General features: G+C 51.4%; 5 protein-coding genes across 5 annotated transcripts; 1 reads left to right on the plus strand and 4 right to left on the minus strand.

Moving 5' to 3' along the window:
• Window positions 1-7: 7 nt before the first annotated feature.
• Window positions 8-1,642, minus strand: IAR55_005242 (uncharacterized protein; the record flags this gene model as incomplete). Its single annotated transcript, XM_066948334.1, has 4 exons — window positions 8-310; window positions 554-903; window positions 965-1,297; window positions 1,606-1,642. The coding sequence occupies 4 exons, from the start codon at window positions 1,640-1,642 to the stop codon at window positions 8-10; spliced, it is 1,023 nt and encodes a 340-aa protein (XP_066800902.1).
• A 188-nt stretch (window positions 1,643-1,830) lies between these two features.
• On the minus strand, window positions 1,831-3,083 carry IAR55_005243 (uncharacterized protein; the record flags this gene model as incomplete). The annotated part of the gene is made up of 2 exons (XM_066948335.1): window positions 1,831-3,012; window positions 3,078-3,083. The coding sequence occupies 2 exons, from the start codon at window positions 3,081-3,083 to the stop codon at window positions 1,831-1,833; spliced, it is 1,188 nt and encodes a 395-aa protein (XP_066800903.1).
• A 528-nt stretch (window positions 3,084-3,611) lies between these two features.
• IAR55_005244 (uncharacterized protein) lies at window positions 3,612-5,484 on the minus strand (the record flags this gene model as incomplete). Its single annotated transcript, XM_066948336.1, has 6 exons — window positions 3,612-3,922; window positions 3,985-4,757; window positions 4,822-4,931; window positions 4,991-5,089; window positions 5,154-5,261; window positions 5,362-5,484. The coding sequence occupies 6 exons, from the start codon at window positions 5,482-5,484 to the stop codon at window positions 3,612-3,614; spliced, it is 1,524 nt and encodes a 507-aa protein (XP_066800904.1).
• Window positions 5,485-6,341: 857 nt separating this feature from the next.
• Window positions 6,342-10,792, plus strand: IAR55_005245 (uncharacterized protein; the record flags this gene model as incomplete). The annotated part of the gene is made up of 21 exons (XM_066948337.1): window positions 6,342-6,422; window positions 6,484-6,606; window positions 6,663-6,746; window positions 6,807-6,985; window positions 7,050-7,219; window positions 7,296-7,551; window positions 7,606-7,687; window positions 7,739-7,875; window positions 7,939-8,159; window positions 8,219-8,410; window positions 8,460-8,638; window positions 8,693-8,818; window positions 8,880-9,234; window positions 9,286-9,470; window positions 9,524-9,616; window positions 9,672-9,784; window positions 9,852-9,985; window positions 10,047-10,175; window positions 10,238-10,363; window positions 10,431-10,565; window positions 10,629-10,792. 21 exons carry the CDS (start codon window positions 6,342-6,344, stop codon window positions 10,790-10,792), a joined length of 3,264 nt encoding a protein of 1,087 aa, XP_066800905.1.
• Window positions 10,793-10,982: 190 nt separating this feature from the next.
• IAR55_005246 (3-methyl-2-oxobutanoate hydroxymethyltransferase) lies at window positions 10,983-14,892 on the minus strand (the record flags this gene model as incomplete). The annotated part of the gene is made up of 7 exons (XM_066948338.1): window positions 10,983-12,019; window positions 12,079-12,516; window positions 12,614-13,310; window positions 13,366-13,427; window positions 13,494-13,618; window positions 13,726-13,996; window positions 14,283-14,892. The coding sequence occupies 7 exons, from the start codon at window positions 14,890-14,892 to the stop codon at window positions 10,983-10,985; spliced, it is 3,240 nt and encodes a 1,079-aa protein (XP_066800906.1).
• Window positions 14,893-14,986: the final 94 nt, after the last annotated feature.

A 14,986-nucleotide genomic window follows, 5' to 3' on the forward strand; every position in this document is an offset into this window, starting at 1 on the left:
CAACTGTTTACCCGCTCAGCCAATGCATCACCTCCGTCTCGCTCAGCACATCTGTCCAGTCCCTTCCCGCTCCGTCCAGCCATTCCTCCAATCCACTACACTTTATCAGTTTCTGCTTTTTCTCCCGTTCCGCAGCCTTCCAACCCCACTGTATCCCTCTCCAATTCAGCTTGCTCCTGATATACTTTTCCACTTCTTTCTGGAACTGAATGTCGTCGACGTCGTTTGAAACTCCCGCAGAGGTATCATTGTTGACATGATGACGCACCTTTCCGCTATTGATGAGTGTGAATTCTACTTCCGCTTTGAGCTGAAGTATCATCGGACAGAGTCTGCAGCTGTGTGGCATATCACGACTGCTAGGACTAGACGTATCACACTTCGAAGAAGATGATGATGATGATGCGGATGCAGGTGCCGGTCGAAGGAGCCAAAAGACACGTTTCAGCTTTGGAAGGTCGCAAAGCCGACAAGACCAATAACAGATAGGTGTATGTTCTGTCGATTCAGACAGGTCGGAAATGAAAAGTATTTCTTCGACTTCGGAACATACCAACGGGTGAAGATTCATAGAAGCCAGATCGATGTCGGACAACGTGGCGTTTCGAATCACGATTCGTTTCGGTCGTATAGAAGCGGTGATTGGGCAAGACGTTGGCGGGTTTTCATAAGGGGGGGAATGCAGTTCCCATCTTGATCCGACTTCGAGTTGCATGGTGTGGAGATTGGGAAGATGAAAGTCGCTCGTCGTTTCAGATGTCGACAAACATTGATTGGACGGGTGAGGATGAATGGTGAGGATCTGAACGTCATCGAGGAGAATCTGAGGGGTGAGGATGATTTTATCGAATCCAAATTCAGAAATGACTTCTTGATTGGCTCTTGACTGACTTGAATCCAACTCTTTGTTCGATCGTCAGAGAGCGAATTAGCTGATGTATCTTCACCCCTTTCTCTTACTCACCATCATCCACCCTCTCTGACCCTGTCACCGATTTTGAACGGTCCAGAGGTTTGACCTCCATAGTTCGCGACTTGATATGAAGGTGTTGCCAAACCATTGGACTAGCGATATTATACACTGCTCTAGAAACCTGACAGCAGACCGCCAGAGTATGGAGCTGATCATCTTGCGCGAGCACGACCAAAATCCGAGTTACAAGTTCCATCGGAAGGACCAGGCAAGTCGGGGTCGTGCTTGTGCTGTCGAGGGACGACATGTCGGATACTTGTGCGCCCACGATTGACTTGTCAGTGGTCTCAGATGATTGATGAGAGACAATTTTCTTCAGGTACCCTGTGGTAGTCGTAGCTGGTCAGAAAACCGTCACAGTGCTGGAAGATACGGTGTGTTGCGGGAGACTGGAGACTTACTTTGATCCTACGTAAGGCCTTTCTCATAGCTTTGAAGACAGTATGAGAAGGGCAGAAGAGACAATTGAAACAAAGGATGAGATAGATGAGAGAAAGAAGAAGAAAATGAAAAAAAGGAAACACAGGCTGTTAGTTTATAGTTGTGGTGTGAAGCGACGAGCAGTGGTTGACATCATCTGACGATGCACGCACGGACCGCCACAAAACCTAAGTCCTGCACTTTGCACATACGAGCAACCGGTAGCAGACCGTATCTCTCATCTCCCATCCTTGACCGGGAGGTTTGAAGGACAAGTAAGACTTCCTGTTATCACACAATACATAGAGGAGGCTACGACAGCCTATTTCCATGGCGCTGGAAACGCTGACAACCACATAACGAGAAAAAGTGTCATGAACTGATGTAACTTAACCCTTCTTTACGGCTCTTCGATGCCACTTCACTTCGCGATCACATCAGACCTGCACGTCGGCACCAACTAGACATCCACCCGCCTTTCCCCACAGTTCCGCCTCTTTGGTATCCAGAATGTCCATCCAGTCTTCCTTATCCAAAAATTCCTGCCTGGAGACAAACTTTACCAGACTCCACCTTTCATCTATCTTGTTCTCATCCCAACCTCTCTTCCTAAACTCTGATTCCGCCAGAGCTTTGTAAGACTTCTCCACAACGAATAGGATTTCGAGCTCTGTCAAGAAATTATACTTGCTGTGTGTGATTCCACCGGTGTTTACCACGGAGACCTCGACGTGCGGAAGGCTAGCCATGATGCCGACTAGTGAACAAGCGTGGGGAACATGTCGGTCCCACAACCAAGATTCGGAATTTGGGCGCTGGCCTCCTGTCTGAGTGAAGATCCAGATGACTCTTTTCAGCTGCGGCATGTCAGGTAGCCAAGGTGACCAATTGCAATCGCGATAATCGACAAGAGGTGTATTGCAAAGGAGGATGAGCTCTTCGACCGCTAAGAAGAGGTACGGTTTAGTCATTGAGTGGAAACCGTCCTCCGAATCGGGTGTGAATCCGGGATCGTTTGTTCGCGCGCCGTGAATGACGAGTCGCTTTGGAGACAACACCGCCAGCAAGCGGCAGTCAAACACTGACATCGGGTCTTCAGCGTGTCGGTGGACGTGGGCCGATGGTCGGATCTGAACAGTGTGGAGATTCGGCAGATCAAAGCCGGTCTTCAAATCTGGTCGACACCAATCCTCATCATGATGATCGACCGTCAGAACCCTCACCATCTCCCTCAACCTCTTGTTTCCGCGCTGTCGATTATGTATCCCACCAAGTTTCTCTTTCCTCTCATCCAGGTCATTATGTACCTGCGGCTTCGCATCTTCTCCGCCGGAACCCGTTTTCCAAGGCGTGAGTCGGAGATGATACCATAAGAGAGGAGCTGCGAGGGCGTAGAAGGTTCGTGAGACTTGACAACATGCTATGAGAGCTGGTCGGGAAGTTGAAGAAGGGAGATAGGAGAGGATATGGCCGAGTATCTCGGTTGGAAGGGTCGGGAATACAAAAGGGGCCTCCCTTGAGGTCTGGACTTCGAGCTCCTTGGAAGGTCCTTCATCTGCGACGGGAGGAAGGGTTTCGCTGGCGCAAGTCCTGAAATTGGGGGCACGCCTACGTCGGGGCTGATCACAAAGAGTGTCAGCTAGACAGACTGAAATGATTCTCAGGTGGTGCGCGCTGGACTGACTGGCATTGTGACTAGGTGGTTATGGCACTCAAAGAGGATGGAGCGAGAAAGCAATCAGTGCAGTGTGCTCAAATAGAGAGTAGATGATGCAAACGCATATGAGAAAAGGATGTATCGTGTATCCCGTCCCCGCACGGTCCTCTCTCCAACCTTGAAGCTTCTCGTGCATCAGTCTCACTTCACTCTGCGCAACATGTGCCACATCAATTTCCCACGACTTGGTGCTTGTATCATGCTTAAGATAGCCGCACCGGCATCATCCACGAACACCACAGAGCGTAGCATGGCGCGAAATCAGCCCAGATGGACCATCACAACAGCCGTCTTGCTGCCCAGAGAGGGTGATCAGATGAATGACGATGTCATGATGTGTTGTAGTACAAAACGCTCCATGATGAAATGGACCGATATATTGATTTTGGTAAATTTTGAAAATTGGAACCTATTAAGTCCAGACCGACACTGCTATCGCACCTTCCAGTACTCCCACTCCACCCTAGATGCACTTCTTCTATCTACACGGCGCACATACGCTTAAAGGTTCACACCCTCCGGTCGGACGATCTTGGAGGTGTCGGGGATACCGGGCAAGGGGAAGGAAGTGGCGAACTTCATGACATCCTCCTTGAGCTGAGCGATGAGCTTGGGTGCCTCACCGTTACCGGACTCGTAGGCCTTGGTGAAGTCCTTGAGAAGCTTGGATCCAGCCTCCTCTTGAGTCTTGAGGGCGATCTGAACAACTCGGTGGAGGAACTCGGCGACTTGCTCGACATCCTTCTCGTACATTGATCGGGAAGTAAGGGCTGAAGCACCGATTCGGACACCACCGGGGACGAGAGCAGAGGCTACAGGGAATCACTTGGTCAGATCATGATTGTAGCCTCCGAGAGAAAGGTATCAAACTTACTGTCACCAGCAACGGCGTTCTTGTTGAGCGTGATGTGGGCAGCGTCACAGATCTTCTCCACCTTGGAACCGGTGAGACCGATAGGTCGAAGGTCCCATAGGATCAAGTGGTTCTCAGTACCGTCGGTCTGAAGTCGATAACCGTGCTTGAAAAGGACGGAAGCCATGGCGGCGGCGTTGGCACGGACCTGCTTGGCGTAAGTCTTGAAAGCGGGGTCGGCGGCTTGCTTCAGAGCGACAGCGATACCGGCGATGGTGTTGTTGTGAGGACCACCCTGGCAAGCGGGGAAGACAGCAGCGTTGACACGGGCCTCGAGATCGGACTCTTTGTCCTTTCGGAAGAAGATCAAACCGGCTCGAGGTCCACGGAGGGTCTTGTGGGTGGTGGTGGTGACAACGTCACAGTACTCGAAGGGAGAGTTCTGCTCAGCAGCGGCGACGAGACCGGAGATGTGGGCCATGTCGGACAAGAGGTAGGCACCCTGAGCATCGGCGATCTTCCTGAGTCTGGCGTAGTCCCAGTCTCGAGGGTAAGCGGAACCACCACAGACGACGAGTCGGGGCTTGTAAAGGTTGGCGTTAGTCTCGAGTTGGGGGTAGTCGATGATACCGGTCTTGGGGTCAACTCGGTAAGGGAATGATTGGAAGTAGATGGAGGAGGCAGTGATCTTCTTCTTGGCGGTGTAATAACCGTGGGTAAGGTGACCTCCATCAGGGAGACCGAGACCCATGATCCGGTCTTGAGGGTTGATAAGAGCAGTGAAGGCGGCGAAGCTGGACGTATATAGCATTAGTCACGGATATACAGGATTTTTCTGGCCTGTATTAGCTCGCTCACTTGGCAGTGGAACCAGAGTAGGGTTGAACGTTGACACCCCAGACCTTAGGGTCGAGGTTGAAAGCCTTCAAGGCACGCTCCCTAGTGAGGTTCTCGATGACATCGATGTGCTAAACAACAAAAATAGAGTCAGGAATGGTCAATCATCCAACTGCAACATGATTCTCACCTCGTTACCACCATAATATCGGGCACCGGGAAGACCCTCCGAGTACTTGTTGGTAAGCATGGACCCGTTGGCCTCCATGACGGCGAGAGAGGTAAGGTTCTGATGGAGGGTCAGAATTCAGTACGGATCACATTATATACAGAAAGCAGGGTGCTTGGCTCACCTCGGAAGCGATCAACTCGAGACCAGAGAACTGACGCCAAGTCTCCTTCTCGATGAGCTGGTGGATCTCGGGGTCGGCCTCAGCCAAAGGCTGGTAAAGGCAGGCGTTCTAAGAAGCGACAAGATTTAGCAAAAGGAGCATTGATCTACAGAGCAACATCGTGCTGCTTGGTGATGTTGTTGAACATGACGCGACAAGCTCTACTCACAAAGTCGGTGGGGACGGGGATTGAAGAAGACATCCTGATGGAATTCCTGAGGGTGGCGGTGGAGGTGGATCGAGCGGTAGACGTTCTGAGAGTAGAGAGGACAGTCGAGCTCAAGGATGGCATCGATGTTGAGGTTATAAGAGGGAGACAGAAAGTGAAAGGAACGAGTTGTTAATTTTCGGATCTGGTCTGTAGCGACTACTATTGCGTGAAAAAAAAGTTGGGTGATCGATGGATTTGACTCGCGGTTGGGAGGGAGAGAAACGGGATCAAATCCAGGAGGGTACCCTGAAACGAGTTACTGGGCTTCACTATTCAGAGTGGGATAAAATACGATCAATTCAGAGCATCAAATATGATCAGTCACGTTGACCTTTTTGGTGGGATGGAGACGATGGATGATGAGCAAGTAGATGTAGAGAGTGAGGACACAGGAAGGGAGAGACAGAGAAAGAAAGAGGGAGAAGAAGAGACGAGCCGAATGGCAGGTATATATGGATCGTTGAGTCAGAATTGAAGAAAAGGGTCGTATCCGCTCTCAAGCGAGAAGTTGGAAATCGCCGACAATCGTCCTCACTTTGACTGTACACTTGGATTTTCCAAGATCAGAAACGCAATTTCCAAGCTGTTGTTGTTGTTGCGCATATGACGGACAGCTCTCCGTGCATCGGAGGACAAGCCTGTTGATTCCTATGACTTTTTGCACCGTATCAATAACCTAGATTCCTATGCTTCTCGACTCTTTGCTTGGGACCGTGGATCATGCATTAGATGGACAGCCAGATGGGTGGCAAGAAAAAGGAGGCCTGAACTGCGGAGACCACGCGCGCGCGACTGATCTCCTCATGTTTTCATTCTCCGCATCACTTTCTCGGTTTCTCCCTTTCTCCTTCTATCGCGGCAGTCAACCAACACACCATCTCAAGCGACTACGCATAGACGATTTAGGAGGACGAGAGAGGAGGTGATGAGAGGCCGTCATGAAAGTCCTGTGCGTAGCTGAAAAGCCAAGTATCGCGAAAAGTATAACAGAGATCCTATCGGGAGGAAGATGGAACACGGTGAGTCGGCTGTTATCCTACCGTGTGACTCAAAGACTAAGCTGACGGCTCTTGACGGCAGCGAGACGGTCGACATCCGTACATCAGGAATTACGATTTCGATTATAACCTTCCGGCTCCTCTGGGCAATGGAAGAGGGACAGAGTTCACCGTCACAGCCGTCTTGGGACATCTGACCTCGTCCGTGAGTTGTCTGACATGCGATTCCTCGTCAAGAACCGAGGTTTACTCCGACTTTAGGATTTCGACGATGACCACAGGAAATGGAGCTCGTGCGACCCATTCGCCCTCTTCGACGCTCAAGTACTCACCTATGTGGATTCTGTCAGTCACCTTGCATACGGGAACCGAAGAGTTCTAGAGCGAGAGCTGATAACCCCTCAGAAACTAAAAAAGGTCGAGCAGAATCTGCAATCGGAAGCTCGTCATGCGGACCTACTCATGATATGGACGGATTGCGATCGTGAAGGAGAACATATCGGCTCGGAAGTGGTGGCAGTTTGCAAGAGGGTCAACAGAGGCTTAGCAGTGAAAAGAGCGCGGTTTAGTGCGATCATTGCAGCGTGAGTAGCTGCAATGCATGTCTCTCTTATGACCTTATCTGTCAGCTGATCGACGATTTATAAGTCAAATCCACCAAGCATGTCGACAAGCCAACGATCTGGACATGAGACAGGCAGATGCCGTGGAAGCAAGGATCTCTCTGGATCTGAGAATCGGAGCAGCCTTCACTCGACTCACAACGATGGGACTGCAGGTGAGAGTCCCGGAACTAGCAGAGAAAGTGGTCAGTTATGGTGAGTTGTGCATCAAAGCCACCAATCCTTGTTTTGCCTCCACATCGCGTATCGACTCGCTGATGCCTGAAGCTAGGACCATGTCAGTTTCCCACTCTCGGTTTCGTCGTGGACCAGTACAATCGCGTGCAGTCTTTTGTTCCCGAACTCTTCTGGTATATCTATGTCGCCATTAGGCGTCAAGATGAAGACGGGGAGGTTCAGTTGGTGGACCTCAAATGGCGGAGGAATCATCTGTTCGACCAAGATTTCGCCGCTGTGCTTTGCGAGCAATGCCAGAATAACCCACAAGCCACAGTGACCAAAGTGGAGACCAAGCCCACAACGAAATGGTGAGAGAAAGTTGACGTCAAAGCTGTGTCTATCGGCTCATATGTCTGGATTAGGAAACCACTCCCTCTCACCACGGTAGAACTGCAACAGTCCGGTTCTAGGTTACTTCGTTTAGCCCCCAAGAGAGTTCTAGATGTGAGTTATCGCAATGTGCTTGCCGTCATTGCATGTCCTGATGGGACACAGATCGCCGAGAAACTTTATCAAAAGGGAATTCTTAGCTACCCGCGTACCGAAACCGATCAATACGATCCTCAGTTCGACTTCAATTCGCTGATACAGAAGCAGACACACGATAACCAATGGGGCCAGTATGCGCAGAAGTGAGTCTGGGTCATCTGTGGACTCCTTATGACCTCAAAGTTTAGAGCTAATTTTCAGATCAGATTGCTCGACGGATCGTTCCAGAAACCTCGTAACGGCAAGAAGAACGATAAAGCCCATCCTCCGATCCATCCTACAGCTCATGCTGGCCAACTAGAAGGCGACGAGAGGAGGGTGTTCGAATTGGTGACTCGACGGTTCCTCGCTTCATGTTCGGCCAACGCAGAGGGAAACACAACTACGGTGGAAATAGTCATCGCGGATGAGATGTTTTCGACGAGCGGTAAGCGATAATTGACCGATTGGACATTCTTGCCTGCCTGAGCGTTCGTGATATCATAGGCCTCGTAATCACTCGTCGCAACTATCTCGAGGTCTACCCGTACGACAAGTGGTCGAGCAATGCTCTTCCAGACTTTCAAGTCGGCGAGACCTTCATACCTGACGTTGTGGATCTGAAGGAAGGCAGCACCAGCAGGCCCAATCTGTTGACAGAGGCCGACTTGGTCGGTCTGATGGACAAAAACGGTATCGGTGAGTGCCTACTTCCAGCGCGCTGAACTCATGGCTGAATGCTATTCAGGCACTGACGCTACAATCGCCGAGCATATTGCCAAGATCATCGAGCGAGAGTATGTCACGGAGAAACAAGATCAGAAGATCAAGTATCTCGTGCCATCTACCCTCGGTGTAGGGCTCGTAGAGGGTTTCAATCGTATAGGATTCGATCGTTCCCTCAGCAAACCTCACCTCCGTCGAGAGGTATGTCCGTCTGCTTCTCTTGAGAAATGCTCACAGAGTATTCTTTGTTTTTAGACCGAATACAGGATGCAGCTCATCTGTGATGGAATTCGACGCAAGGGCGAGATTTTAGAACAGACGATTGATGAATACAAAGAAGTTTTCATCAAAGCTAGGAGGGAATTTCCTATGATTATTGAGGTGCGTCGACTTATCGGCTGACAAGCGACCTTGTATCGTTCAGCCCTGATGGGATTCGTAGAGTGTTATCGACTACCTACATGGAGCGGGCGAAGCCCAAGAAGCACTTCGAGCGGCCACCAGAGTAGCTAGGGGACGAGGTCGAGGAGGTGCAGCTCGGGGGGCCGCTCGAGGCGCGCGTGGCGGCAGAGGTGGCGGCGCAGGAGGCCTGTCGAGAGGTCGGACAAGCAATGACGACGATGATGAGGAAGACGACGACGAAGGTCCTGCGCCGCCTCGAGGTGGCAATCGTTCCGGAGCTACCAGAGGTCGCGGCATTTCGACGAGGGAAGCTGCAGCTGCCGGCCAAAGGCGAGGCCGGGGCTCAAGCTCAAGTGCGGCGCAGTCAAACGGACGAAAACGGTCCCCATCAAATGGTGAGTTCTTGACCGAAAGATCACCAGGTGAGCTGATCTCGATTCGCACAGACGACGAGACATTTAGCGTTATCCATCGCCGGGGAGGCGGGGGAGGGGCTTCAAATGGTGAAGCGCAGACGTGCGATTGTGGTCAGGGCGCTGTGTCTCGTACCGTTACTCGATCAGATTCAGCCCACCAGGGCAGAATGTTCTGGACCTGTCCCAAGTCTCAAGGAGAACAGTGCGGCTATTTTGTAAGTATGCGCGTGAGGTTTACTCATAACGCGTCACTCACCAAATATGACAGCAATGGGCTGGCGATAACGATCAAGAGCCACAAGCTGGTCGGAGTCGTTATACAGGGCAAGTACCACTCCCCGCCAAGCGACAACGAACCACTGTGAGCTTCGACTTCTCTCAGCGCTCATCAAGCTGGAGGACTGACAAACATATAGAGTTGTGATGCTATGCGAGCGGACGATGGTGACGAGGTTCGATGCGATTGTGAACTAGAGGCGACATATGGCACAGTCATGAAAGATGGTGCGAACAAGGGTAGACAGTTTTGGTCAGATTCTGCTCTTGTCACAACCCTCACAACACAGAGTGCACATCCGCTGATACAAAGTATGTAGGGCGTGCCCGAACAATCCGAAGGCAAGGTGTGGTTTCTTCAAGTGGGCCGACGAGATGGATGGCGACGATGGTGACGGCATGCGAGCTCCTTCGAGAGCCGGACCTTCAGGAGGCGGCAGTGCTCCTACAGGTGGTGGGCACTTTCTGTCCTGTTCCAAGGCAGCAGATGCTGACGACTTGTCATCGCCTTGCAGAATGTTACAAATGTGGCGAAGCGGGGCATTGGGCGAATGTCTGTCCGAACGAAGCCGGACCATCCTCTCGAGCAGGTCTTTCACGGACACGATCCGCTGGTGGTGGTACCAGCGGTGGCGCAACCGGCTGTGAGTCAGACTTCTCCATCCATGTGTGCAGGCGATGCTTGGGACTGACGAGATTCGCTCAGCATGCTTCAAGTGTGGCGAAGAGGGACACTGGTCAAACGCTTGTCCTAATGACGATGGTGGTGGTCCTTCGAGAGGTGCAAGCAGCAAGTCAGCTCGTGGTGGGGGCGGTGGTGACCTGACAGGAGGTGAGTCTTGCATCTAGCCCGTGATCACTGTGTACTGGTCCTGACAACAATAACGTCGATATGTCAGAATGCTACAAATGTCATGAGACCGGACACTGGGCAAACACGTGTCCCAACGATGGCTTAGGTGGACCGGGTCTCGGGGGAGGTCGAGGAGGTGGCAGCGGTGGCGGAGGCGGAGGAGGAAGTAATACCAGTGGAGGTCAGTTGAATGTCTATTTCACAGGGAATATATCAGCTGATGAAAGTTTCATCCGACTCGCAGAATGCTTCAAATGCAATAGGACAGGTCATTGGGCTAGCGATTGTCCGAATGGCGATAATGGTGGAGGAGGTGGCGGCGGCGCGAGAAGAAACGGTAGCGGTGGTAGGGGTAGCAGAGGAGGTGCGAAGAGAGCGAGTGGAAAGACAAGAGGACGAGGGCGGTGATACAGCATATAGTTCTATCATTCCACATCACATGCATACATATCGATTCCATCGTTCGTGTGATATTGAGAAGTGTGCAGAGGTACAAACACAGGTTTGAATCGAGAGATTCAACTGACTGATCAGAAAGACTAGGCAAGGTATACCTATGTCATTTTGTGTGTGATGAATGATATGCGAGAATGTGTGATTACGCCCCCTTGGAGCTCTTGACCATGTTCTGAAACTCTTCCCATTCCTCCTTCTTCATCCCGTAACTCTCCTTGGTATCTGGGAAACTGCCCTCTCTGACCGCATTGACATATGCTCTCACTGCTCTTCTGGCTTCTTGACCTACTGATCCGAACTGACGTACGAACCGAGGTGCGGTCGACGGTTTGTGCGGAAGAGCGTTGGTGTTGTTGGGGGAACAGACTGATGATCCCAAATCTGAAGTCGTCAAAGCGGAAGTGGACATCTCTATGTCCAGCGGCGACACGTCTTGGTCATCCGCGTAGACTCCGAGAACATCGGTGATGACCAATACTTGGCCATTTGTCCCTTTTCCCGCCCCGATCCCAATGGTTATCAACCCTCGCACTTGTTCCGTGATGACTCTGGCCACTCCACTCGGTATAGCCTCCAACAAGACAGCGAACGCCCCTGCGTCTCTCATCTTCTCCGCCGTCTCGAGAATCTCCAGTGATCCTCGTGCCGTCCTTCCCTGCACCAAGTATCCGGAGAGAGATGTGGCCCGTTGAGGCTGCAGGCCCAGGTGAGGCATGACAGGGATACCGATCTCGGATAGTCGCTTGACGAGAGGAAGGATCTCCAGTCCACCTTCTATCTTGACACCGTCCACCCCTCCCTCTTTGATCATACGAAGAACATTCGCTACCCCGTACTCGAGAGACACCTCGAAGGATCCAAAGGGCATATCCGCAAAGACGAAAGCGGATGTGACACCTCGGGTCACAGCTTGGGCATGGTGGATCATTTCGTCGAGCGTGATGGCAGTGGTGGAATCATGACCCAAGGCGACCTGAGATAGTGAATCACCCACGAGGACCATGTCGACGCCGCATGATTCAGAGAGCAGAGCGGTGGGGTAATCGTATGCAGTCAAGACAGTGATGGGAGTTTTCGACGCGGACATGGCGTCGAGCGTAGCGAGCGTGACTTTGGATTTGCGAGCTTGAGGTCGCACGGACATCTGGCGCTTCCGCAGGATAGGGGTAGATCGGTAGGCTTTTCAATTGCAAGAATTAGCCTCGGATCGCGGCCTCCAGTTACTGAACATGACTCACCTGCCGTTGCTCGCCTTGGCCTAGCAGCTGAGCTGAATTGTCTCTTTTGTCCATGCTGTCCGAATGGTCCAATGTCGCCAGATCTCCAGAACGTTACATCCTCTCCTTGGTGTGTCACTCCTCCACTGATAACTTTAGCAGTTGGCGGTTTGATGCCCAGTCTCTCAAGCTCGTCCAGATCTGACTCTGTCCCAAGCCGACCGGCCAGAAAATCTTTCTCTGATTCCAATTCCTCTTCCAGTCCGGCTGCTAAGATCTCCTGGACGAGTCCTTCATCCTCCTCTTTCTCAGCCTTGCGCAGTCTTCTCACTCCTCGTGTACGTATAACAGGTGTAGCCTTTGATTCGTGGGGAAACAGATCACCCCAGGATGATTTTCGCGCATCATGGTAGCCTTGCTTGGAATGTGATTTGGAAAAGGTCAGCCGTTGGATGTTGCCTACAGATGGTAAGATTCAGCAACAACCTTTATAAAAAAGTGTAGAGGGGCAGGTGAGATATAGATGGACATGACATGCGACCACAAGCGCACTCACCATCTGGACAGCACGCATCCATGGTGACATGCCCACTCCTCTTCATGGGCGGAGCCACCATTCTTGGCCAGCTATATGCTTCTTGCCGTAAGCTCCCTTCGATCTCGTCCTTGTCTAGGCTTTCCGTAGAGCTCCGACTATCGTCACTCTCCTGTGGCTCGTGAAGGCTGACAACTTCGAGGATAGCCTCGTGACCTTCTATCTCCCGAATGATGCTTCTTCCTTTTGTTTTCAATCTTGCTTTCTCCGCCTCCTCATTTCCTACACCTCCAATCCTTCCTGCTCGGCGAAGCCCTTCAGATTGTATCGCATCTGCCGTAAAGCTAGGTCGCTCTCCTCGTCCAACTACGAGGTAACAGTAGCCTGCGTCCTCTTCTCCTCTGGAAGAGTGTTTCGTCTTCCGCACAAAGCTTGGTCTTTGTAGTCTTTGACTGAATCCACATATGTCATCCGTTGATGCCAAAGGACATGCGCCATCATGGGGACAGGGTGCAATGACGTGCAGTGAATTTTCTGGGGTAGATTGTTCGAGGATAAATGTCCGAGCACGAGATATAGCAGCCCAACCTTCGGGAGTGGAACGATCTATAAGTACAAGATAAGGCGATTCGAGGGCTAGCAGATCCAGAAGATGCGTCTGTTGTGATGGCTGAGTCGGTAAAAGGGACAGCTGGAAAGTGGAGAGGACCAAGGATGGCTGCGACAACGGATTGTTAGCGAAGACGTAAGTAACGATCATGAAAGTAACTCACGGTATGGCCGGTAAAAGTATACTTGCGACTGAGTTGTATATCAACAGCTGAGTCGGGTGCGGCTACGAGGTGATCTCGGGAGCAGTGAGCTCAACTGTCTTCGCGTCCAGAAGGAGAGGCTAACTTACCCTCCGAAATCTTCTTAGCCAAATCCAGCCCATGCCTGGAGGAGTGGACGAGCTGTATATTGAGCTTTTCTGCTCTTGGCGATTCGCCTGAAGACGGTAAAGCGCCCATAGCATCCATTGTCGCCCTGAGACACGGAAATACCTCAACGTTCAGGAAAACGTCCAACAGAAGCCATGTCCCCAAGCTGAAGAATTGGGGGCACTGATGAGGGGGCATTCATGATTTACTCACCATATACCAGGTCCCAAACCGCCCGAGAATTCCACGACCTCGCCGTCACCTAGCCACCCCTTTCCAAATCTCCTCTCCATCTCTTCCATAACATTTCTGACGACCCCATACTGTCCCGGCAGCACTCCTGCGGCTTTGGCAAGTTCTCCTTCGAACGTCTTGCGTGACTTGCCAGACCGATGATCGTGTTTCGTATCGCGGTCTCGAGCACGAGGGGAAGAAGCGGGAAGGGAGAGATAGGAGAGGCGGATCTGGCGGGGATCTTCATGCTCTGCGGAATAAGGAGATCAGCGACGGTCCCGAATTTGAAGAACCTGTTTGCGCAAAGCTCAACGCAGGTATTGGTCAACTAGCTGACTTGCATTGCCTGATCCGAGGCAAAGCCAGAACAAAGGGGCGGACAGGAAGGGCCCGATAATAGGAATGATGATGAAGGTGCAAGGTGAGAATGGTGACCATGCCAAACGAATGACAGGGTGTAAAAAACCTCCGGAATGTAGAGCACGTCGGATCCACCTCCGTCCCCAGTTTCTGAACAGCGTTGAAAACGGACTCACCATCAATCTGTCGCTGGATCCCTCTCTTCATCTCATCAGGCAAGACCACCGCACCCAACCTCTTACTGCCAAGAACCACAGCCGGACTTCTCCTCTCTTCTCTCCTAGTATACACTTGTTCTCCCACCATTTCATCTTCATCATCATTCCGCAGACCGTACTGCTTCTTACTCGGTGTTGAGTTTGATGACGAGCTGAGATTTTGAGGCCCTTGATCGATGACAAGTCCAAGATCGTGTGTTGACGGTCCATCATTTGATTTTGCTGTTTCAGGATATGGTGAGGGTTCCTCTTCTTCTGCTAATTCTATATCGGGGAGTATGGGTCCAACTCTCCCTTTTCCTTTCCCCCTCGAGCCTGATCCACTCGCAAAGCCTAAACCCATGTTCATATCACCTTTGATGAGCTGTCGAAAACTATCATCGAGCTCGGGTGCTGCAGATTTTCTGATGAGTTGACCGCTGGAGCTTGAGGAAGACGCATATCGAGATTGGATCGATGGACCGAAAGCGGTACGGTTACTGTTTGCGAACACATTTGAATTAGGTGAGGTGAAGATCAGATGCGGTAGACTGTGTTGACGGAGGAGTCGTGCGGGTCGAGGCAGCATTTTGGACCCCGCTTGACAGATAAAGAGATGCCAGAGAATGATTCGGAAAGTGAGAACAGATCAAACTTCAGAAATCGCATTTACATTTACAACT

The sequence above is a fragment of the Kwoniella newhampshirensis genome, chromosome 11 (assembly GCF_039105145.1).
Source record: "Kwoniella newhampshirensis strain CBS 13917 chromosome 11, whole genome shotgun sequence".
Classification (NCBI taxonomy): domain Eukaryota; kingdom Fungi; phylum Basidiomycota; class Tremellomycetes; order Tremellales; family Cryptococcaceae; genus Kwoniella; species Kwoniella newhampshirensis.